The sequence below is a fragment of the Typopeltis vanoorti genome, chromosome 23, assembly GCF_054136105.1.
Source record: "Typopeltis vanoorti isolate ZY-2024b chromosome 23, IOZ_Tvanoo_1.0, whole genome shotgun sequence".
Classification (NCBI taxonomy): domain Eukaryota; kingdom Metazoa; phylum Arthropoda; class Arachnida; order Uropygi; family Thelyphonidae; genus Typopeltis; species Typopeltis vanoorti.
In genome coordinates, this window is record NC_143571.1 from 19,797,713 (window position 1) to 19,821,993 (window position 24,281).

The window sequence follows — 24,281 nt, forward strand, 5'->3', positions numbered from 1 at the left end:
GTCAACTGTTAACTGTTAACTTCTATGGCAAGATGGACATCAATCCCTTGGATTTTTATCCCATAAACAGTACATTTTAATTATTTAATGAAAGAAAGTTTTGAGCACCTGGCTCGCCCTATTTAGGGCTGTGTAGAATTATTTCAATCTGTGATCAGAGCTGCCTTTGGGCGTTTATGTTTCCATCTGTCTTTTTTCGTAATCTGATGATTCACGAACGAGTTGGTTGGGATGGAGTGATGCCTGAGCAAAGTACTTGGCTGCTATCTGGAGGAGAAACGTAGGTATGTTTGGCAGGTTTCCGTCTTGGTGGAGGATAGTGTTCCTTACAAACCATGGGGCATCGAAGATCATTCGGAGGCATTTGGTTTGGATTATTTGTAATCTTTTGATGTTGCTAGGGGAGGTGTGGCTCCATGCTGGTGAATTGTAAGTTAGTGTGGGTCTGATGATTGCTTTGTATATTCTTAGTTTGTTTTCTGAACTGACTTTGCTTCTTCGGTTGAGTAGAGAGTAGAGTTGAGCTATTGCTGAGTTAGCTTTCTTGCAGGCATGAGAGATGTGGGAGTTGAAGTTAAGTCGGTTATCTAGTTTGATTCCCAAGTATTTTACTTCTTTTTGCCATGGAATATCAGTATTGAACATTGTGATTGTTCCGTGGTGGTTTGCTTTCTTCCTTGTAAAGAGTATGGCCGTGCTCTTGCCTGCATTGACTTCTATTCTCCATTTTTGAAACCATTTTTCAAGATTTGTTGCTGCATTTTGTAGTCCTTGTGTGGCTAGGTGTGGCCTGACTGATCTGGCCAGTATCGCCATGTCACCTGCATAAAAAGCCATGATGGTTGATGTTTGGGACGTCAGAGATGTAAATATTGAAAAGTAATGGCGATAGAAGGGAGCCTTGTGGGACACCTGCTGTGATACTTCTTGTAGAGGATCTGAGGCCACGGAGTTTCACTTGAAATTTTCGGTCTTTCAGGTAAGAGTCTATGATTTGGATGAGGTCTTTGTGCCACACTTTATTGAAGGCTTTCGCCACGTCAGGGAGATTGCACCTATATGTTGTTTCCAATTGAATCCGGTAATTATGTATTCTATAAGTCTGTGAAACCTATTGAGTTGCGCAGTGACCTGTTCGATAAAACCAAACTGTTCTTTTGGGATTACCGTATATTATCGCGAATAATTTATGATAAAAAATACTACTTAAAGTTAGGGGTTCACATTATATGCGGATCCTAAAAAATATAACATCTTATTAGACTTGCACACACAACATATACTACCTAATGCCTATGCAACCAAATCTACTTGACCCACTTGCATTCGGCGACCGAGCATGCATCGTATCTGCGCATAAAGCTACTTACATTACTGCTTTATACGCAGATACGATGCACGCTCCATCACCGAATGATAGAGCACAGTTAGGTATATCGGTTTAACCACAGTTCATTTTAAATATTATTCGTTAAACAAACCTAGCCTGAAAATGAACCAACAGAAACATAAACGTTCATCTTTTAAAGCAGGATTTAAATTGCGTGTCATGCAGTTTGCAGAAGAACATAATAACAGTGTTGCTATGAGAGAATTTGGTGTAGCAGAGAGTAATATTAGACTTTGGCGTAAGCAAAAAGACAGTCTTGAAAAAATCCCCAAAACGAAACGTGCCTGTCGTGGAGATGTAGCTAGCATCCTTTCCAGAACTCGAAGAAGAGCTAAATGAATGGATTTTGACGCAACGACAAGATGGCATTATAGTAACAAGAAATGCAATTCGTTTTCGAGCTCTACAACTCAAGAATGGTAAATTCAAGGACACACCAGGTATTTCATCTTTTCTTGCTTCGCTTGAGTGGTGCAACAGATTTATGGAACGCATAACATTAACATTATGACACCGAATAAAAATTGTGCAGAAGTTACCAAAGCAGCTTGAAGAAAAAGCACAGTCCTTCCATAAATTTATCATAAAATTACGGAAGTGTCACGGATATGAACTTTCCCAAACTGGCAATATGGATGAGACGCCCATGTACTTTGATATGCCTGGGAATCGAACAGTAAACTCAGTTGGTGAAAAGGGTGTCTTCATAAAAACAACAGACATGAAAAAACGCATTTTACTGTTGTTCTAGCATGCATGGCAGACGGAACCAAATTAAAGCCAACAGTGATATTTAAAAGGAAGAAAATTCCGAAGTATATGAAATTTACACCAGGTGTAATTGTTCATGCCAATCAGAAAGGTTGGATGGATGAAGAAGGTGTACAATTGTGGCTGGATCAAGTATGGAACATACGTTCAGGTAGCTTGTTACGTCAATAAAGCATGCTAGTCTGGGATATGTTCCAGGCGCATTTAACAGAGGCAAGCAAAGAGAAAGCATGTGAGCTATGTACAGACCTAGCAGTCATACCGGGTGGTCTAACTTCTGTTTTGCAGCCGCTTGATGTCAGCTTGAATAGGCCATTTAGAGATCACTTACGTGAAAAATGGAGAGAATGGATGTCATCTAGTTTGGTGAAGATGACAAACGGTGGGAATTTTCAGAAGCCTGAGATCACCCTAGTCACCAGCTGGGTTAAAGAAGCATGGGATTCGATACCATCTGAAATGATTCGACGCTCATTTCTTAAATGTGGAATAAGTAATTCAATGGATGGATCCGAAGATCACGTCATATACGAAAGTAAGGATGACACACAACAAAATAGAGAGCAAGAAGACGATGACGACAACTGCTACACTGATGACACAATCCCTACAGATGAATTTATAAATGAAATGTTTGATAACTCAAAAGATGAAGAAGAATTTAAAGGATTTCGACATTTTGTTTTAAAATAAATCTTTCTTTCGTTAATTCGTATTGTATTTTGACATTTTGTTTTAAAATAAATATTTCTTTTGTTAATTCGTATTGTATTGTATTATTTATAATGTTATGGAACAAGATTAACAGATTGCATTATACGTGGACATGGCATTTTAGGGCTAGTTTTCAAACAAAATTTCTAGTTTGTATTATACGCGATAATATACGGTAGGTCTAGATTGTCCATTTCGTTTTGTAGGCGTTTTAGTATTACTTTTTCTGCGATTTTCCCTTGGCCTGACAAGAGGCTGATAGGTTTGTAGTTCTGGGGAAACTGAGGTGCTTTCCCTGGCTTGTGGATAAGGATTATATCTGCCTGCTTCCAGCGAGTGGGGAAGTAGTTGAGTCTTAGCATCACATTGATGACAGCCACTAGATGCATTATTGTTTTGTGAGAGAGTGCTTTTATAATTTTGTTTGAAATCTGATCAGGACCTGGAGCTTTTCTGTTGTTGAGGTTATTGATGATTTGATATATTTCCTTTGGTGTAGTATAGCTTGCATTGTCACGGTTGGTGGGATGATGAAGTGCACAGCGTACTTGCCTGTGGATTTTTTCGATGAAGCACAAGTCAGCATGAGTGTAGTTTGGTTGAAATTGCAACTCCAGAGCGTCTGCAAAGGCTTCTGCTTTCTCATCGTCTCAGTAGACTATGCCTCTTTCTCTGTGGATTGGATGTATGTTGGGGCAGTCACTGCGAAGGGCTTTAGTTATTTTCCATAATGAGTTGTCTAAGATCCCTAAACACCGAAGACAACTCATCATCGAAGACCATAAGAACCAGCTATGGGAGAGGAAACTTAGCTGGTTCTTATGGTCTTCGATTGCATATCGGACAAGGTTTGTCGCCCTGTTTAACTCTTGTTTATCCTGGGGCGATAGAGTTGCATGGTAGCGACGCCTGATCCTGTTTTTGTTGTGGATAAGCTGTAGAATCTCTTCTGGGAGCAAGATGGCTTGAGCTGGAGTGATAATGGTGGAGGCTGTTGCAAAGCCAGTTTGGATTGTGCTTTCCAGTTTATTGATCGCTGTGTCTACTTCTTTGGGTGAAGAGATGGTTGGGACAGGGCCTGTGATGTTGCAGAGAGTTCCGTTGAGCTTTTTAAAATTTGTGCAGGACTGGTTGGGGATGATTTCTGTTTCCCCACCTAGGCTTAGTAGAACTAGGTTATGGTTGGAGCTGAGATCATTAACAACCTGTAACTAGAATTGGTATGAGGTGTTCCTGAAGATAGCTATATCCAGCACATCAGGTTTGCCCAGCGGTTTGTAGTGTGTTGGTTCAGCAGGACCTGCTATGGTGATGTTTCTTCTCGTAGCAAACTTGTGTAGGCTCCTCCCATTGTTGTTGGTGTTTCTAGTATTCCATGCTGGATGTTTGGCGTTTAGGTCTCCTGCCATTATTGTTGCTTCATTTGTGTCGAGGAGCTGGGAGAGATCCGCGGCTAGTAGTGGTTTGCTTGGAGGGTTGTAAACAGAATATAGTTTTAGTCTACCTGTATTATTGTTGGTGTGTATCTCAATTCCAGTTTCTTCCAGGTTTGTGATCATTGTTTTCTTGATCTCATTGTATTTTTTTTTTATTTTGATGAAGATAGCTGTGCCACCCCCTCTGGCATTAAGCCTATCATTCCTGAGTAGTGTGTAGTATCTTAGTTTGGGGTTATCACATGGCCGGAGGTGAGTCTTGTTGATCAAAAGGATGCCCACTCTATAATGCACAGCAAATTCTTCCAATTCTAGGAGATTATTGTTTAGTCCACTAGCATTCCAGAATGCAATCTGTATGAAATTATTCGAAATAGGCGTATTAGTCATTGCTTAACATTGTGAGAAGGTGAGGATTTGACAATGGATTAGAAGTTCTGGTAGTTCTCTGAATTCCTTAAGGCTATGTAGAAGTGTCTACCTCCCAGCTATCTAACTTTGATCCTTTTGCATCCTAATAATGAATACATATTCATTAATTATGCATCCACGCAATCACTACATACAACTCTGGAATTTTAATTTTTTTTAAAATAGGTTTATTACTTTTGGCTATGCATATATAAGTAAGTTCATGGGTACATGTACATTATATGTAATAGATACCCACTCATTTAACTGGAATGTGCAATTTAATGAGGGAATTCTCCTCACCCTTACTCTAATATTACAAATGATTACACTTATTAGCAATGTTTAGATAACATAATAGCATTGAAAATCAGACTTCAAGTTTCACTTTATTTGAGAATTTGCATAGCTGCATCATGGAATAATGTCAACTGCAACTGATCCAGGATCAACAGTTCTGTGAAAATTGTGAACAACCAACTTCATGTGAAAAGACTTTTCAAAATCCATAATATTATGTAAACATGAAAAATTAACTTCCCTAAACAAACTATTAAATTCATTTCAAAACTAATGTATTGATGCAAAAGTTTAACATGTATGAAACACTTGTACATGGTTTCAGTTTTTATAAAATTTACAAATTACTCAAAAAATCTCATATCAATAAGAATTGTGCAGCACTGGATAATTCACTCAACACAAGAAATACACATAGAATTAAACAGTCAAATTATAAAGATTGGCAGAGTGTCACCTAATTAAAGGATTATATTAAAAAAATTTGAGTTTAGTTCATTTAATTTATGCTGATTTACATTCCAGTAAATGACCACATTAAATTCACTGGTCGTGAATACTGTAATGTTAACTGAAGTTATTAATGGGCCAACATATTTGATAATTTTCATGTTGCTATATATATATTATATATATATATATATATTTTTTAATATATAACTCATCATCAGATGAGTTATTGCCTAGTTCTGCAGGGGAGAAGGAGGATTACTATTGCTGTATCCCCTGCCTAGTTCTGCAGGGGATACAACAATAGTAATTGCTATATACACAATGACATTACGACTACTTCATTTACAGTAAAAAAAATAAACAGACTTACTTTTCTTTTGTGCTTTTCTTTAATCACTGTAAATCTATGACGTAGGTTAGGTTTTCTCAGTGGTCCTGTGATAACCTATAATATTAAACAACTTTTTAAGAGTAGAATTCTACAGAAACTCAAGAGGTTTAAGATGGCAGTCAAATCTCAAAAATATTAACTCAAGCACACATTGTGTCTCAAATTTATAAATTTATCTGTAATCATGAAGAAAATAAAACTATTTGTTCTTAATCAATCAAAAAAAAAAAACACACACACATATATATATATATATATACATATATCAAAGAAACAGTTCCTGAGGCTGTCATAATAAATTTCAGTGAGCCTCTAATGACTGACAGTTTACGAGAATTCTTTTTTTTAAGATCTGGATATCCAAAAGATTGAGCTGATGTTTAATTTAACAAATTCACATTGGGGTGAGATGAAAACTCTTGTAGTGACCTTGATCTTATGGCAGGATTAGAGGAAAAATTTCACCTTGGTGCAAATTCTTATTTTGTGCATAGGCAGACACAATATCTTGTGATGGTTTATTTGATCAAATCTGCATAGAGAAGAGAATGCTATATTTGGTTGGTATATTTGAATTGCTAAAAGGTATAAATATGTGAACCAACATTAATGAGTCATGTGAAAATGGCAAATATAAGGGCAAGAAAGAACAGGTGTATACAAAAATACTTTCATTATTGGCAAAAAAAGTGTGTGCCCAATAAGTTGCTGGGGTGGAGCAAATTACATGTGATGCTATAAACTCTTGACATGCATGTTTGAAAAATAAGACAAGCATAAGTTACAAAAAACTTTTCAACGTTTATTGAGGATTTCACTGGTTCAATATTTTCAGGACACCAAAAATTCATGGATGATCTAAATGCCTTTTTTGGCCAAGCTTATTTTTGCTTTTATATCTGATTGCTTCCTCCATCTTCTGTGATGAGACTCCCAAGGTATTTAAAGGAAGTTATCTGTTGTATTGGGTTGTTATTTATTTCCAAGTTTATTTTCATGGGATTGTCTTTACTTGTGATTAGTAGTTTAGTTTTCTTGTAATTAATGTTTAGGTTGTATTATGCAAAAATTTCTTCCATCTTTGTCAGGGTGAATTTCAGTTTGTCTTCATTATCAGCAAATTGTAGCCAGTTAATTTCAATTCAATTTATCTTAATTCCTGTTAATTTATTTATTGCTTCTTCAATGTAGAGAATAAATAGTATTAGAAAAAGAGAACACCCTTGTCTCCTTTACATATTCTTGTTGTTTACTGTTTCTATTTGGGCTTCCTGGTGCTTGTAGGGATTAAATATGAGCCTTCCATCTCTCCAACCAAGCAAGCCCCCCCCCCACCCCCCATAGCAAAAAATATAGCCTATCCACATTTTTACACAACTTCCAGAGGTGATCCCTTTGTTCTTTCTCCTTCTCTCATGTACTGAAAAATTTCTGTATTTATTCTGTAAAATTCTTTTAGTAATTTATATACTATCCCTCCCATCTCTCTACCTATCTATCAATTAATTTTTGTAATTCACAAACTTCATATCCTCCTAAGCATTTCACAGACATAGTTCACCATTTTGGTCACCTATCCTCATCAATCCCTTTTTATCGTTTCGTAATTACCAGGAAACCATGTAACCAAATCTGAGCATAGCAGTGTTATATCAAAAACTAATACGGAGTGTAAACGACTTCCTTATCACTACTTCTCAATGTTTTTTTTTTTTTTTTAATATCAACCATATGATTCTTGTCCTGTTTTGCTCATTTTATTGCAATATGTCCCTTTAACTTCAACTCCATATCTATCATTATCCCACAAAACCCTGAACTCATCAATTTCTTTATACACCATCCCACCAATAATACACAGTTTGAAGTCTGTTCAGTTCAAAATACAAAATCTCACCCTTTTCTGTATTGTGTGCTGAAAACCACAATATTTCATCTGCAATGACAGTTGATTCAAATCATCCTGCAAGATCTCTATATCACTTCTATTTAACTAATGTCTCCATTTCAGCACTATCAGCAACTAACAGGATACACCTTCGAATCAGAGGCACTATCAAAATCAATAAAGTATAAATTAAACATCAGTGGACCACACACAGAGTTGGCAGTACCAATGGTCACTTGCATTCTCCTGAATTCAACTCTGTCACAGATGCTTGTCAGCTATCCTCTTATTCATGTCCATTCCCATTTGCTGCAACTTCCTTAAAAGATTTTCATGCATCTTGTCAGATTAGCTGGCCAGGTTGGCTGAGTGGTTAGCATAATCACTCACCAAACAAGAGGTCATGGGTTCAAATCTTGTCATTGCCACATATGAGAACACCTCCCTGCTCACTGGAGATCTGAAGTGGCTTGAATAAGTTCCATGTTTGGTCTCTAGAGCAGGATTTCTGAACTATATAAAAAATTAATAAAAAAAGTACAAAAATATATAAAAATGGAAGAAAAAAATCATTAGCCCACTCATAGTACAAGTGTACTATAGGTTTGCAAATAACCTGACATCATGCCACTGCCTTGCTCGCTGGAGGTCTGAAGTGGCTTGTATAAATTCCATGTTTGGTGTCTAGAGCAGGGTTTTTGCACTATATAAAAAATAAAAAAGTACAAAAATATATAAAAATGAAAAAAAAAAATCCTTAGTCAACCCACGGTACAAATGTACTACTGATTTGAAAATAACTTTTCATGAGTGGAAACCATATAAAAAACCCTTACAGAGTTCAACAATGGCGTAGCCATTTCCTTCATCCAACTTATTACCCTTTATAAATGTCTGCTGTTCTTTAATAAAGCACTATTTTCCTATTCTCATTCCTGGATCTCATTCCTTAACCACCATTCCTGAGGTAATTTGATCTACAAAAGTATTTTAGGCATACTATATATAGCTCTCCTGGTCAAGTCAACCCTGCCTTCTTTTGGTGTAGCCTCCTTCTACTAAAGGGGCACTACTCACTATTATTTCTGGTAACAGTGAGTATTTCTGCTGCAAAGGGACACCTTCCTAGTCGGAGTAAATGCCAACTGTTACCAGATTCCAGCAAGGGTTCTGGATCCTGCCCCCAACCTTCAGTGTGCAGAGTGAGTGATACCTTTTGAGGACATGCCAAACATTTTTTTTTCTTATGTTGCTCCCAGGTGCAAAAGATTATTTGTAAGCCTATAGTACATTTTATACAGTGAGGATATTTTTCCCTATTTTTATCAATTTTATATATATTTTCATATTTTTTAAAATTAATTTTTTACACAGTCCAGAAACCCTGCTCTAGAAACCAAACATGGACGTTTTGTAAGCCATTTGAGGTCTCCAATAAGTGGGGAAGTGGCATCACACCAGACATTGAAATTCATCTCTCACCTAAAAAATATTCACAAACATCCATACCAACAGTGGAATCTAAAATCTGCAGCCTGCTGGTTGGAGAATGGGTATGCTAGTCACTCAGCCAACCAGACCAGGCAGAGATCCAGTACATCTCCCCATCTTTCAAGGTACAACAGTAAGGCAGTTCCACAGGCTGGCCACCAGTAAATGTATTGGACCAAACCAGATATGTAACATGTCTTTTAGGAGTCTTCCTAATCAACTGGCCATAATCTTGCTGCCAACTACACATTGAGGACACGTGGTTTGGAGACTGGATGCCCTCTGTATGAGCAACCTGTTCAAAAGTCTATTTACCCCCACTGCATCTTTTCCCTCCTGTTTTTCTTTTCACCACCTTTTAGAACATTAAACATGAAACCAAGCCTAAATAAGTGTAGTGTCACTGTGGTTAAAATATTAACTTTACTGACATCAAATGGATGTGTAATCTTATCAAGCAAGAGATTCGAAAAAAAGAAAAGAATGATGTGGAAGGAATACCATATGTATAAGGTTGATGTTCATTATGAAAATTATAAGCAGCAATCTAGAATAGTCACAACTGTCATACAGAAAGAAAAGTCTGAGTATGAAAAGAAACTGGCTCTGCAAGTAAAAGAAAATAACTCTTCTGAAGGCATATGGTGTGAGGGTGACAGATGCAGAAGGGGTTGTTCAAAGTGCCTATTTTGCTAAAAGCTATCAACCCTGTGTATGCACCACTGAGTTCACTGCTACCTCTTCAGTGAATGAAGAAACTGAGGTGTATGAGGAGGAAGAGGTATTAGAGCTGTTGCACAAACTGAATTACAATTCAGCAATAGGGACTGATGGCAGCACATTTGCTAAAAGAGTGTTCGGCTGAACTGGCTATTCCTTTGAGTCTCAGAACAGGGAAGATTCTGCAGGAATGGAAAGAGTGTATGGTAATCCCATTGTACAAGGGTGGTGCAAAGACTAATGTATTCAATTATCGATCAGTCAGCATCTCAAGAGTGGATGTGATTTTGGAAAAATTGGTTCGAGCTCACATTCAGAAATGGGTTGACAATGAATCTCTATTTTGCAATGAACAGCAGGGCTTACTAAGGGAGGGTCATGTTTTAGCAACTTGCTCACATTTTACATTAATGTTACCACTGACCTAGAGGAGGTAATGGTGTATTTTCCATGAGTCTTCCATGCTGTATTTTGACAGAATACAGCATGGAAGACTGTTGCATAAATTGGAGAATATGAATTTGGATTATAAAATATTAGCATGGATAAGAAGATGGCTGACAGACAGCTATCAAAAATATACGAGGGATGTGAGTGCAAGATTTAAGGTAACTAGTGGTATACCACAAGGATCAGTGCTTGGACCACTGTTATTCAACCTGTACATTAATGCATGACTTATTTTTCACGGTATTAACAACACCACAAACACTTTTATCAACAAAGATGTTTTATTAACGCTTATATTTCGCTGATTTTCAACTCAGCATCATCAGAGCACAACACACATGTAAACGCGACAGTGAGTGAGTGAAACAATATAATTGCAGAAGACAAAAGATCTAAAGTCCTATTTTTGGCGCCCTCTAACGGGAAAAAAAAAAAAACAGCAGTTATCCAGGAGTTTTTCTTAGGATAACCGTCTCCCAAATTTTTGGCAAATTAATGCAACCATATTTGTTAAGGTTGGGAGAATTCTTCAAAGCCATTGCTGACTCAAAAAATAAGCCATTTGTTCTAAAGATACAGCTCTGACCACTGAACTCCAATACCTGCACCATATGTTCTTAGCCAACGGCTACAATCCCTACAAAATAGATAAAATACTACATAGGCCCATTACTCTGCCCTCCCCTAATACACAATAATACAACATGACCATTTCTATTCCCTATATCAGAGGTACATCGGAAAAGATAGCCAAATTATTGTTGAAACATGGCCTTCGCACCACTTTCAAACCTCATGTCAAGCTGGCAACTCTGATCCGCTCGCCTAAGGATAAACTTCACCCTTTAGCACACCCAGGAGTGTATGAAGTTCCATGTGACTTGGCCTATTATGGGCAAACAGGAAGTTCAGTGAACATCCGCCTGGAAGAACATGAAAGATACATTCACTACTATTACTATGGCAAGTCGGGACTGGCAGACCACGCTTTGGACACTCCTTCACACAGGATTAGATGGAGGAAAACGAATGTGCTATTTAGGAGTCGTTATAGATCTGAAAGATTATTTTTTGAGTCAGCAATGGCTTTGAAGAATTCTCCCAACCTTAACAAATATGGTTGCATTAATTTGCCAAAAATTTGGGAGATGGTTATCCTAAGAAAAACTCCTGGATAACTGTTTATTTTTTATTTATTTATTTTTTTTTTTTTGTTAGAGGGCGCCAAAAAATAGGACTTTAGATCTTTTGTCTTCTGCAATTATATTGTTTCACTCACTCACTGTCGTGTTTACATGTGTGTTGTGCTCTGATGATGCTGAGTTGAAAATCAGCGAAATATAAGCGTTAATAAAACATCTTTGTTGATAAAAGTGTTTGTGGTGTTGTTAATAACGTGAAAAATAAGTCATGAATAACCATCAACATCTAAGCTTATCTGTTAGACTGTACATTAATGATATTGGGAAGGATTTGACAGGCAAACATAAGCTATTTGCTGGTGATACAAGATAGGAAGGGTAATCAGGAATGCTGCTAATATGCAATACTTGCAGAATGATTTGAATAGGCTGGAATTGTGGGCATGAAAAAATGGATGTCAGTTCAATGTCAGTAAATGCAAAGTCATGCACTTTGGTGTGATTATGTTAGAAGAAACTGATCACACTAGGCATCTTGGGGTTTAGTAGATAGCAAGTTTAAATTCAGGGGCCATGTGGAAAAGATTGCAAATACAACTCAAAAGATAATTGCAATGCTAAACCAAACTTTCACATGTAAAGATAAGGATGTCATTTTTCCTCTTTACAAGGCCTTGATAAGACCTCACTTGGACTATTGTGTGCAGGTCTGATCTCCAGGTTTCCATTGTAATTCTTATACCATGGAGAGAGAGAGTGCAAAGGAGAGTGTTAATCATGACTTACAAACTTCTAAAAGGTTCATACAGGATATTAGGTGATGAAATTTTTATTTTATGGAGGATGGGGAAAGGACAGAGGGTATCCTGGAAGCTGAGAATGAATGCTGTTAAGAAGGGGATAAGGGCTAGATTTGTCTCTCATAGGGTGGTTCGTGACCGGAATGGATTTCCATTGGATGCTATGTACAAGCAGTATGTGGCCTCCCTCAATGAGTCCCTGACTCTCTGGAAGTCACTCTTAATAATAATAATAATATTGCATTTCATGCCACCCGTGACCTACTGCCAGAAAGACATCAGCAGAATCTTGAATAATTTGGATACTGCAAAGGCAGCTGGACCTGATGGAATTCCACCCACTGTGCTCAAGAGATGTGCTCCTGAACCAACATCTATTCTCTATCATCTATTCATTAAACTGTACTCAGTTGGCATCCACCCTCAGCATGGAAGGAAGCTCATATACAACCAATTTCCAAAAAAGGAGATAAATGTTTACCATCAAGCTATTAGCCTATTGCTCTCACATCAGTTTTGTCTAAAGTAATGGAGAAGGTTATCAACAGTCAACTGCTTCAACACCTTGAGAACTGCTATTTAATTAGTGATAACCAGTATGGCTTTTGCCAATCTAGATCTACAGGAGATATTCTGGCCAACATCACGTACCGTTGGACCCATTTCATGGAAAGGTTTTGAAAAATGTGTGGCATTGCTCTTGACATCTCCAAGGCTTGATAGGGTCTGGCATCAAAGACTTCGAAACAAGTTGCCATCATTTGGATTGCCTTCATCCTTGAGTAAATGGATCACCAGTTTTCTCTCAGATCGAGCCCGATGTCTCATGTCAAAGCATCCAAAATGCAGTTTAGCTTGTTTTCTCATAAAGAAAACAAGCTAAACTGCTGAGAACTTCTCACTACCTTTGGAAAATACCCAGCTCACCCAAATTTCTCTTCTTAGACTGACTCTTACTACAAACCTTTAATGGTACAATGATATCACTTCTATGGCATCATCAGCCTCCAAAAAACTTGACATCCATTTCTGGTCAAGAAGGTACTTCTTTGCTGAACAATTACTTACTTACTTGTATAAATCCCAAATTTAAGCAACACTGGAATACTGCTCTCATGTTTGGGGTGGGTGGTGCACCTAAGACCTCCCTAAAACGTCTTGATGCTGTTCAGAAAAGGACAGTCCTGTTGATTAATAACATTTCTCTTACAGACTCTCTTTAACCACCTTCCCATAAAAAATCAGTTTCTGCATTGTGTCACTTCTACAGATATTTCCATGAACATTGCTCAGCATCCATTATACCTCCCATTTCTGCCTGATCTACAGGAACTCAACATCCCTTTACAGTGGAGCTGCATACTCATCAAACATTCTACTCCCATTCATTTTTCATTCCTTCTTCCCCAATTCTGTAGAACAGCCTCACTCATGAAGCATTTTCAAAGAACTACAATCGTCAACAGATTACTCCACTCTTGACCTTACTCACAAATGCAACATTAGTTTGCTATAGGCTCTTCTGCCTTTAGTGTGTGAGAGAAATATATATATATATATATATATATATATATATATACACACACATACATATATATAAAACTTGGAATAACACAAAACTTATTCAACAAAAAACTACAAAATATATCTGAGGAAACAGACACCTGCCTATTCTGTAGCCAAATGGAATCAACAATTAAGGCCCGTAAGCCAATCACTAACAAGTACTCAAAAAAAAAAAAAAGAAAAAAAAAAGTGAGGTTCTCAACATATTAAAAAAAAAAAAAAAGATTACTGTTCAAGAGTAAGAATGACTTGCTAACAAGAAATAAAACTGAACAGAACTGACTTGACAAACTCATAAAGAGAGAGAGAGAGAGAGAGAGAGAGAGAGATCTGTCATGCTGCTACTTTTTCTCTGAACAGCTATTAACTCAATACTCAATACAAAATGCAAATAAGTAAACATAAGAACTTCTTTAAAATTCTTTGATTCAGTACAGAAAAGAAAAATCAGATTGATTAATATCTCTAACCAATTCCTCACACAATCTTTGAGTTTCTGTTGCTTGCATTTTCTATAGGTAATTTCATCTAAACTATTCATCAGAAATGGTATCAGTAATCCTTTAAACTCTACTAAATCTATTAATATTTATACAGTAGCTACAGAACACTTTTCACAGTTCAATTCCAAAGTCACGAACACTTCTTCTACTTCTTCATTCACTTCCTCTGGTGCTATCTTTCAACACCCCTGTAACTCACAGTTGCAAGGGTATCATGATATATTAGTCCTTTAGTGGGAAAAAAAATAAGCTCAACTGAACTTAAATAGCTCAGTTATAAAAGTTCAACTGAACACAAGCTAGCAAAGTTTTGATATTCATCCATTAAAAACAGGTAAATGCAGAGAACATATGAAACTAACAAACATAATGTCAGCCTATATAGTTGAATAGGTAAACAAAGAAAAATATGCAATTAACGAATATAATATATAACCTCAGTTACTTCAATCTCGATACCAACCAATTAACTAACCGACATCTTTCGGAAGTCTTCCAGCTGATCTTTTTTCTTAAAGAGTACAATCTGCAGATTTTCAAATCCATTGTTAATAAGTTTCTTATTTTTTCTCAACCTGCTATCTGACCACAGGTGTATGAAGGCCTTCCCCCATGATCTTCCAATTTTCCCAGTCTTCTGCTTCCACCATCCATCTCTTTCCAGCCAGTTTTTCTTTTCATCTGCCCATCTTGTTTTTGGGTGTCCTTGTCTTCTCTTTCTAGTTGTATTCATTCTGTTATTTTTATGGTCCATCTATTGTCTGTTCCTCAAGCCAGATTTCTTGCCTATTTCCATTTGGATGCTTTCAGAATTTCTATTGCAGCCAAGACTTTTGTCTGTGATCTGCTTCATTCCTTCCTCTTTTTATCCATTAGTGTTATTCCTGGGATGATTCCCTCCATTCTTCTTTCTGTCACCAGCATTTCTTTTTCCATTTGTTTAGTAACCCAGTTTCTGAGCCATAGGTGAGTACTGGTAATATGCATTGGCTGAATACTTTGCTTTTCAGGCAGATGGGCAAGTTATTTTTGAATATGTGGTTCAATTTCCCAAATGAATACCAAGCAAAATGTATTCTTTTTTTAATTTCAATCTGTAATCCATTTTCAATGTCAAAAAGTTGTCCCAAGTACACATAAGATAAGACTATTTCTACTGGCTCATCATCAAGTTTACTGTTTTAGCTCTTAAGTACCTATTGAACATAACTTTTGTTTTTGCTCTATTTATTTAAAGATCTTCTTAAGACCCATCTTCTTGCTTTCTATGTTCAGTATATTTATCATTTCCTGTAGGTTTTGTGCTGATTCTGAAATTAATTACAGCATCATCTGCATCTCTTAAATTGGTTAATTTTTCAACTTTTTATTCATTCCTTTGGAACTCCAGTTAATTTTTTGAATCATCTCCTGAAGTGCTGCTGTAAAAATTTTAGGAGATATAGAATCTCCCTGTGTTTTCCCCTTTTCTATAGGGATATAGTGCCTCTGTAACACAATTGGAAGAACAATGGTACCTTGCGCCCTTCAATTAGAAAAGGCCTAAGTTCATCATGACGAGAAGAATCTTTATATGGCTTTTTTCAAATGAAGGTGAGTTAGTCGATCTCGTACGGAGGTAGCAGGGTGTTTTATCCCAGAAACTTGGGTTTTTCATCCCGCATACAGACAAATCGACTCAGAACAAATGGAATTTACAGACAAAATATACTAGTGGTGGTGGTGGGCAGTAGATGCTGTTAATGGGAGTGGGAGTTTGGTGTAGTTGGTGGAATAAGTGGTGGAGACAAAGAGTTGTAGAGTAGGTGCCCTCCCTCGATGAGTCTTTGGACTCCTTGAAGCATCACATAATAATAATAAATGTTAAACAGAGAGGTTTTTTAATATCCTGTTTTTTTCCATGATTTGCCTCTGTGCATGTATGTGGTCGATCGTACTATATCCTTTTTGGAATCCAGCCTGCTCTACTGGTTGTTTTAAATCCAGAATAGGTGTTATTCTGTTAATTATTGTTTTCATAAGTATTTTATACAGAACTGATAATTAACAGAATAACACCTATTCTGTTAATTATCAGAATAGGTGTTATTTTATAGGTGTTATTTGAAGCAGAGTTTTTTTTTTTTTTATCTTGTTTCATATCTCTTCTCTTTTTCACCATGTTTAAGTTTCCTGAAAGTTTGTTTTCTTTATGCATTGCTGATGTACTCTTAAAATTATTTACAGATGTTACTATGATATCTTACTATGATAAAAAAAAATCTTTATTTAATAAAATTTTTTATTTATTATGTTTCTATATTCTTTTTGTTTTTCAATTATTGTCTTAGAATCATAGAAGGCAAATTTACTTGCTAGTTTTGGTAACAGAGTGCCGGATAGCATTTTTGTTCTCCATTCTTCGTAACACCAGTTATGCTGACATGAATAGGTCTCTAATTCTTCTGCTAGTTCTACTTCTTTTCCATTCATTCACATGTACATTCAGATACTCATGTTACACTTCAATGGAATGTTTGTACTATAATCCTGAATATGTCTCTGTGATTGAAATGAAATATCGAAGTGATTAAATCTGATGTTTAATTATTTCTCTTTGTGCTGTAATTTTTCCATTAAAGTGTAACATGAGTGTAAACCAGCACTTAACCCTAAATATTTGTTTACTAATTCTGCATGGAGATGATCTATCATGCAAAGCTTAACAGTGGTAAGTGGAAGCTTCATTTATCTCAGGAAGTTAATCGGTTGACCTTCCTTGAAAGGTGCAGGGACAATGGAATTATATCCACCTGTGTTAAGTTTAAATAAAATTTCACTCTACTAAAGCTCTCTGCATCTACAGACAAAATAGCTTGTTTTGCTTTGTGAACAAATCACGCTGCTCATGCTAAATTATTTACTATTAATACAGCTATTACAGCTAATACAGCTATTAGCTCTCTTTAAATTGAACTCTCCTTTATTCTAAATCCCTAACTATGGAGTATTCTCATTGATATTTCTGAGAAATCTGCCTGTAAAGAATTTCAGAATGAAAGATAAACATAATAAAAAAATGAATAATCTTTGTGGTTCTTCTTTTCAGTTGCAAAGTCAGCCACTACAAGTCATCGTTAACCTGTCATTAAAAAGACTTGACAAAACAGCCATTAGCACACTTAGCCTTGGTCACAACTTTGCAGTAGCACCTTGGCAAGTTCCTAGTTTAGAAATCATGTAGCATATAGCGTGTGGTGTGCACAACTTACCTCCTAATTTTTGCTGATAACATCAAGCTCGACACAGCTAACAACTTATGACAAGCATCGCTGCCAAAAAGAAATCTCTCCAATAGCTAGCTCCACACACTATGTGAACTCCACAAAGACAACAACAAAATTATTACTAGAGTTGACAAAGGTGATGCTACTATTATCCTCAATTCCAGTGATTATAATTGGAAAATCAATGTTCTGCTCAGAGACTGCATCACTTATAAATTGCTAGATTATGATCCTACCAAATCTTAGAAAAAAAAACTTCTAAAAAATGTCACATCTTAGCCTCCTTAAGTTATTAAGATCTCAAACCTTTAGTTTGAGATCTTAACAACTAAAGTCTCCCCGATCTCTCCCAGATACATGGATTGCCAAAAATTCATAAACCCAATTACACTCTCTGTTCCATAGTAGATGCTAATACCCCCCCCCCCTTTAAATTAGCCAAACAGTTAGCAAAACCTTTAATTCCACTTACTGGCCACACTTTTTTTTTCTTATATAAAAAATTCCACACATTTCGAATCCTTAATCAAGAATTTAGTTTTAAACAATAATGATAGTCATGGTGAGCTTTAATGTCATTTCCTTATTCACAAATATTCCCCTTTCTGATGCTTTAAATTTATTGAAAAATGCTTTCCCATCTTCTGATACCGATCTTTTTAATTTTTCTCTCCATACTAGTTACTCCTCTTGGAATGGCGCTTTATACAAACAAATAGAAGGTACTTCCCCTGCCCTCTGGCCAATTTCTCTATGGAACATTTTGAAAAACATGTTCTTGATACTGCCAGTCTCAAATCTTCTATTTGGCTAATATATATATTGATAATGTGTTCTCTATTTGGCAACATGGCTTAGACACATTAGACTCTTCTTCTCCACCTCAACAGCCACCATCCCAGAATCCAGTTCACAGAAAACAACAACAGCTTGCTTTTTAGATGCTCTAATTACACGTCTGCTCAATGTACCTTTCTACTTTCCTACCATCAACAATATGGGGGTCATCAAAAGCCTTGCCAACAGTCTCTCTCCAACCTCTGTTCCACCCAAACTTCCCTTACAGTGGAACTCATCTTTATTCGTCTAATCTTCCTTTCCAATGGTTACAATGCCAAAAAGATCCAAATTATCTGTTCCTTCCACCTCTTCACATCCCTCTCAACATACACACTACTACAGAAAAAATAGCCAGAACTTTAAAGAAACATAATCTCTGCACTGCTTTCAAGCCTCATTTGAAGCTGGCTTCCCTTTTTTGCTCTCCTAAAGATCCACTTCCTCCCCCTTTCTTTATTCCAGGTTACAAGGCTCCATGTTCTTGCAACTTATCATATTATGGTCAGACTAGAATATTCACTAACATCTGCTAAGAAAACACAAAAAACACTACCTATGACACCACAACTATGGTCAGTCAGGCCTAGCAGACCATGTCTTGAATACCTTGCACAGAATCAGATGGAAGAAAACTATTGTGCTCCATCACAGTAAATACAAACTTGAAAGACTCTTTTTAGAATCAGTAGAAGATTTAAAAAACCAGCTTAATCTTAATAACAGCACCCATAGAGAGCATTGCCCATAGGATTTGAGTCTTCATTTCTTCTAATTTCATTTCTTTCATTATTTCCTGTGTGTATTATTACAATTTTAACATTGTAATCCTGAAGATATCTCTCTCTGTGAATGAGATGAAATAGTGAAACGATTAAACCTGCTGTTTAATTATTTTTCTTTGTGGTGAAATTATTCCATTAAAGTGTAACATGAATTAAACCAGCACCTAAGACTAAATACTCATTACATTTAGATAGTTACATGTGGATTGCTAGTCATAATCTTTCTCCTGGTCACTCCAGATTTTGGGGCAAAGATTATCTCCAGAAAAAGTCCACTTTGTCATTAATTAATGCAGCAATATATGAACCGACATAGTTTTAATTTGCAGTTTCTAGGACATCAACAAGTTACTTCCCTCCCCTCAACAGAGGAAACCAATTGGTGATCCTGATTTACCTATATATTCATGATATTACTGCAATTCTGGAAAGTGTCACTAGGTAAATCTTCATCAACATCATATTATGATGCTGATATCAGTTCCCTAGAAGGATTTTGAAAAGATGGGAAGAGGGATGCCAGTTTATGCTGGAATTTTTTTCAAAAATCATAACATATGAAGTAGACAAAGGAATCCTGCTCTCAGAAACTTTAAGCAAGAAAAATATCTGAAAAAACGCTTACCTTTTCATTTTGGCCTAGAGATCTTCTTGTTTTAGCAGATTTCACATGGTTATCACTTATTTGAATACCTATACCCATTGCACATGCTTTCTCTAATATTGATTGTGTAGGAAGACAAGCACAGCTCCTGTGCTTCCTGAATGTCTGTGAGTTCTGGCAGTGAAGTGATGACAAAAACTTTCCTCGCGGCCTCTTCTGGACTGGCATGACAAAAACACTGAAACAAAAATAATCACATCATTACAAAGAAACATTTCTTTTAAGCATTTTATGTTTCCTTTATAGCTTATATTCATTAATGATAAGTATTTTGTCTTGAGTGTTTTCAGACATCTTTAAAGCACGAAAATACTGGTACTACCACCCAAAATGTAGTACTACTTGAAAGAGAACTATTAAGAATATTAGTTAATACTTCTCTTGGCAAAGTATATACTGGGCGATCCAAAAGTAACCGAAAAAGTAAAAATTCAATAATTCGAAAAGTATAGACAGTAGCACGATGCGGTTTTCACAGAAATGCACAGAAAGACATGGGATTTTTTTTTAATAACGAAACATTTTATTGCCAGAATAGTTACATTTGTCACCGACAGGTGACACTGTAGCAGTCCCGGAGCTGCTGCCTGTCGCTATTTAAACTGTGAGGTATGTAAATTTCAGATGTAGTGAATACTGAAGTTAAACTTTCAGCATTTAACGTTTATTACCAAAGTTAAATGTTCCGCCAAGGTGAGGCATGTTATCGTTACGAGATAAAGCACTTTTAGTTAAGCTGTATTATCAGAACTCTGAATGTGCAAGTGCGGCTTTGCACACCTATTGTTCGATGCAGGGTATTAGAAGTGGAAAGGGACCGATGTCTTGTTCCTCACTGATAGCAATGATGAAAAGGTTTGACGACACTGGCAGTTTGGAAGCACATGCAAGAAGCAACAGCAGCAACCAAAGTTAATATAAATGCAAACCAAATTGTAATTCAGCTATCTCTGAATGGTAAACCAAGTACTGAAGGAAAAATATATAAAGATTAAAATACATTAAATAAGTTAGGGATTAGGAAAATAATCTCTTCGAAGCACCATTTAGTAAACAGGATCTAGAAAATGCCTTAAAATCAGGAAAAGCTGCCACATAGATTATATCAGAAATGAGACACTAAGGAATCTAGGAGAAAAGGCAAATAGAGTAGTTGTTAGAATTTTCAACTTTTGTTGGAAATTTGCTAAAATACCCAGCATATGGAGACAAACGAAAGCAATGCCTATCCTGAAACCAGGTAAACCTGCTAAGGATCCCAAGAGCTACAGGCCTTTTGGTTGGACTGAGTGACCTTATTTTTTTCAGCAGTGCTTTGCCTGGTTTGCACCATGATTCCAAAAGGGAATCCATGGGTTCCCTTTTGGAAAGATGATCATAATAAAGGACCATGGTTTCATCCCCGGTGACAATGGATTCCAGCAGTTCTGATTCCCTTGGCAAAGCTCAAAAACTTGTGGGAACAGGACACACAATGCTGCTTCTGAATTGAAGTTGGGGTACTGACCTTTGTCATGTGAAGCTTCTCATGAATGATGAGAAAGATGGTTGTTATAGAAAGCCCCAACCTTGTTGTGATTTCTTTGAGCAGTTTCTCCTCAACAAGAGAGATATTTTCCTCGGTCATCACTTCCACAAGTTAGCACATTCATGGTGGAATATGAAGGAGAAGCTTCCCCATAAACACCATCCAATCACTGTTTGATAGCACTTGAAGAAAGCCCTTCTTTGATAAAAAAAACTTGATCACAGCGTGGTACTCAATTTTTAAAATTACAGCCACTTAGCATGTCACATGTTAGTCAAATGAGTGCTTCCGACTAAATGACGCAGGAAGAGAGTTGAAACTGGTACAATAACCTCCCCATAAATGGTGCTATCTGTCGCACGTGGCATTTTAAAATTGGCATGAATTTTGTATGTCAGGCTGGAAACTTTTGGAACCTACCTTGTAGTTGAAAAAGATTCAAGTTTGCATCCTATGTGTAAACACTGTTTGACATACTTGAGTAAAGGAAGAAAACAAGGATATAATTTTCTATGAATTACCCAATCCCTACTCTAAATTCTATACATGAAAATTGATACTACTGACAAAAATCTACTAGAGGCTGGTTTAACATTTTTAAGGAGAAGATATCACATGGCACACTAAGGAAAACGAATCCCAAAACATTTAAATTCACAGTGATATAAAGTTGATGCGTAGTACAAGTTAATGTGCAAGGAGTGGCCTGAAATAATAATAAAAATTTGAATTCTAAAGGTATTGTGGATTATAAAATGACTCTTTCATTTCAGTGGCTCTCCCATTCTGCTGTTAATATGTTTTCTGTTCTGCTTATATGGACAATACTTCTAATTTAGTTTTAATGATGAATGTGATCACTGATTGCATCTGAAAACAGGTGCACTGTTACAAAGCAAAGATGACATAAAATGTGAATACAGAAGTAGAGGATGATTCAGAAATAGCACTTTCATTATCTGAAAATATGGAATAATTCCGTAATTAAATAAAAACACCTAAATACTAACTTCATTTATAATATACCATGGAACCATAAACTTCTGTTAACAGTTTGAAAAAAAAAACCTGTTTTAAGATTTTTAAACTTGGCAAAAACCATAGCAGTCCTATGCTACGCTTTTGCCAAGTTTGAAATGCAAATACATCTGAATTTTCTGCAACAGGTGCTCACTACCATATTCTTCTCCCATACTAGCAAATTATTCCAAGTACCCACTACTCGCTCGATGCACAAACCATTTCTCATGCCCGCATTCAAAATAAATACCCTTATAACCATTTCCTGAAATCATGTCATGCTCCTACAACTCCAAGGAATAGGCCAAATATTTACACGATAGTCAGAACCATATTTACCTAGTCTAGCCATTAATACTGTTAAACTTGAACAGCACATAAATCTTTAATCTATCAGTAAATCATTTATAGCTTGCAGCTACATACAAACAGCATGTATATAGTGCATATATTATTATTATTATTAGTCACCTATATATTCACATATAGCAGCACTGAATGTTCGAAATGTCCCCCTTTTGCCTTCACGCATGCCCAAAGTCTGTGAGGCCACATATTAATGGTGGCACACAACATTCAATGGAAATGCAGACAATGTTTGCTCCAAATCCACCTTCAGGCTAGTGATGCTGTGATGTCATTTCTTGCAGGCTACTCTCTCTCAATTTTAAATCCAACAGATTCAGATCGGAACTTCCAGACCCAATCAGATGGTGACATGTGGTTGAGCACATCTGCCTCCAACCACCGTTGTATGATCCTCACCTTGTGTGCAGGGGCTGTACCCAGGTTCCAGCACAGTGTCTTGATATGCTTTAGCAGAGGTTTTGACCCCTTCGCAGAAATGCAACTGGATAACTTCCTGATAAACCATTACTAACATGGTGTAATGACTTCTGAATCCTGGGTGCTATGCCACATTCTGTGTGACCATCCCGGTCATATCCAATCATTTTAGTGATAAAATAACTCTTCAATGGTGATAATCTTCTCATCTGTGAAGAGGATATCTGTGTCTGTTGTTTGTGCTGCCAGAGAAGTGCCTTTGATTTTATCATCCTCTGAAGCATTAGTTGTAGTGTTAGGAAGTGTCCAGTAGAGCGATGATAGGCTCTCACTCCCAGGTCATCAGTTAGTACACATCGCATCGTGGTCTGTAAAATGTTTATCTCTCGTGACATTATTTTCTGCATTCTCACAGGATTATAGTGGAGACATGACTTCACAGCCCTCACAAGCTGTTGAGTCCTAACGTCAGCCTGTTCATTGGTGATCAGATACATCTTCTATATCATTATAGCAGTTAATAGTCTGATACACAAACATCCTACTAATCCCAAGTGTTTTTAGCATGTTGAAAATAACAGGTGGCTGCATTCCAACCTTGTGAAGTGCTATTCTTATTATTATTATTAAACAAGACCTCATGGAGTCAAAGACTCATCTGGGAGGTCCTTTTATCACACACATCTCATCATACCGTGTCTTAAACACATTCAAACTCCTTGCAGACACCACACTCTCAGGTAAGGCATTCCAATCATTCACAACTCTGCACAAAAAAAACATGCGTCTCACTCCCCTACTCACACCCTCTTTATACAGTTTCCAGGGATGACCTCTGGTTCTCCCCTGATCTCCCACTATTTTCTGTAGAAAACTTCTCCACCATTGATCTTATAACAACCCCTTATTACAGGGGTTGTTATATTACAGCTACATAGTTCTCCTAATCTCCCCACTGCATGTTCACCC

At 36.7% G+C, this 24,281-nt stretch overlaps 1 protein-coding gene across 1 annotated transcript in view; it reads right to left on the reverse strand.

The window, feature by feature from the left end:
- The window catches only part of LOC150093668 (CTD small phosphatase-like protein 2), a 245,642-nt gene that overhangs the window by 152,438 nt on the left and 68,923 nt on the right, over positions 1-24,281 (reverse strand). The window contains exons 2-3 of the mRNA XM_090413244.1: positions 19,940-20,156; positions 5,846-5,920 (exon numbers count right to left, since the gene is read on the reverse strand). Of these exons, the coding sequence (XP_090269370.1) occupies positions 5,846-5,920; positions 19,940-20,146 (282 nt within the window). The 5' untranslated portion in view covers positions 20,147-20,156. The remainder of the gene's footprint in view (positions 1-5,845; positions 5,921-19,939; positions 20,157-24,281) is intronic.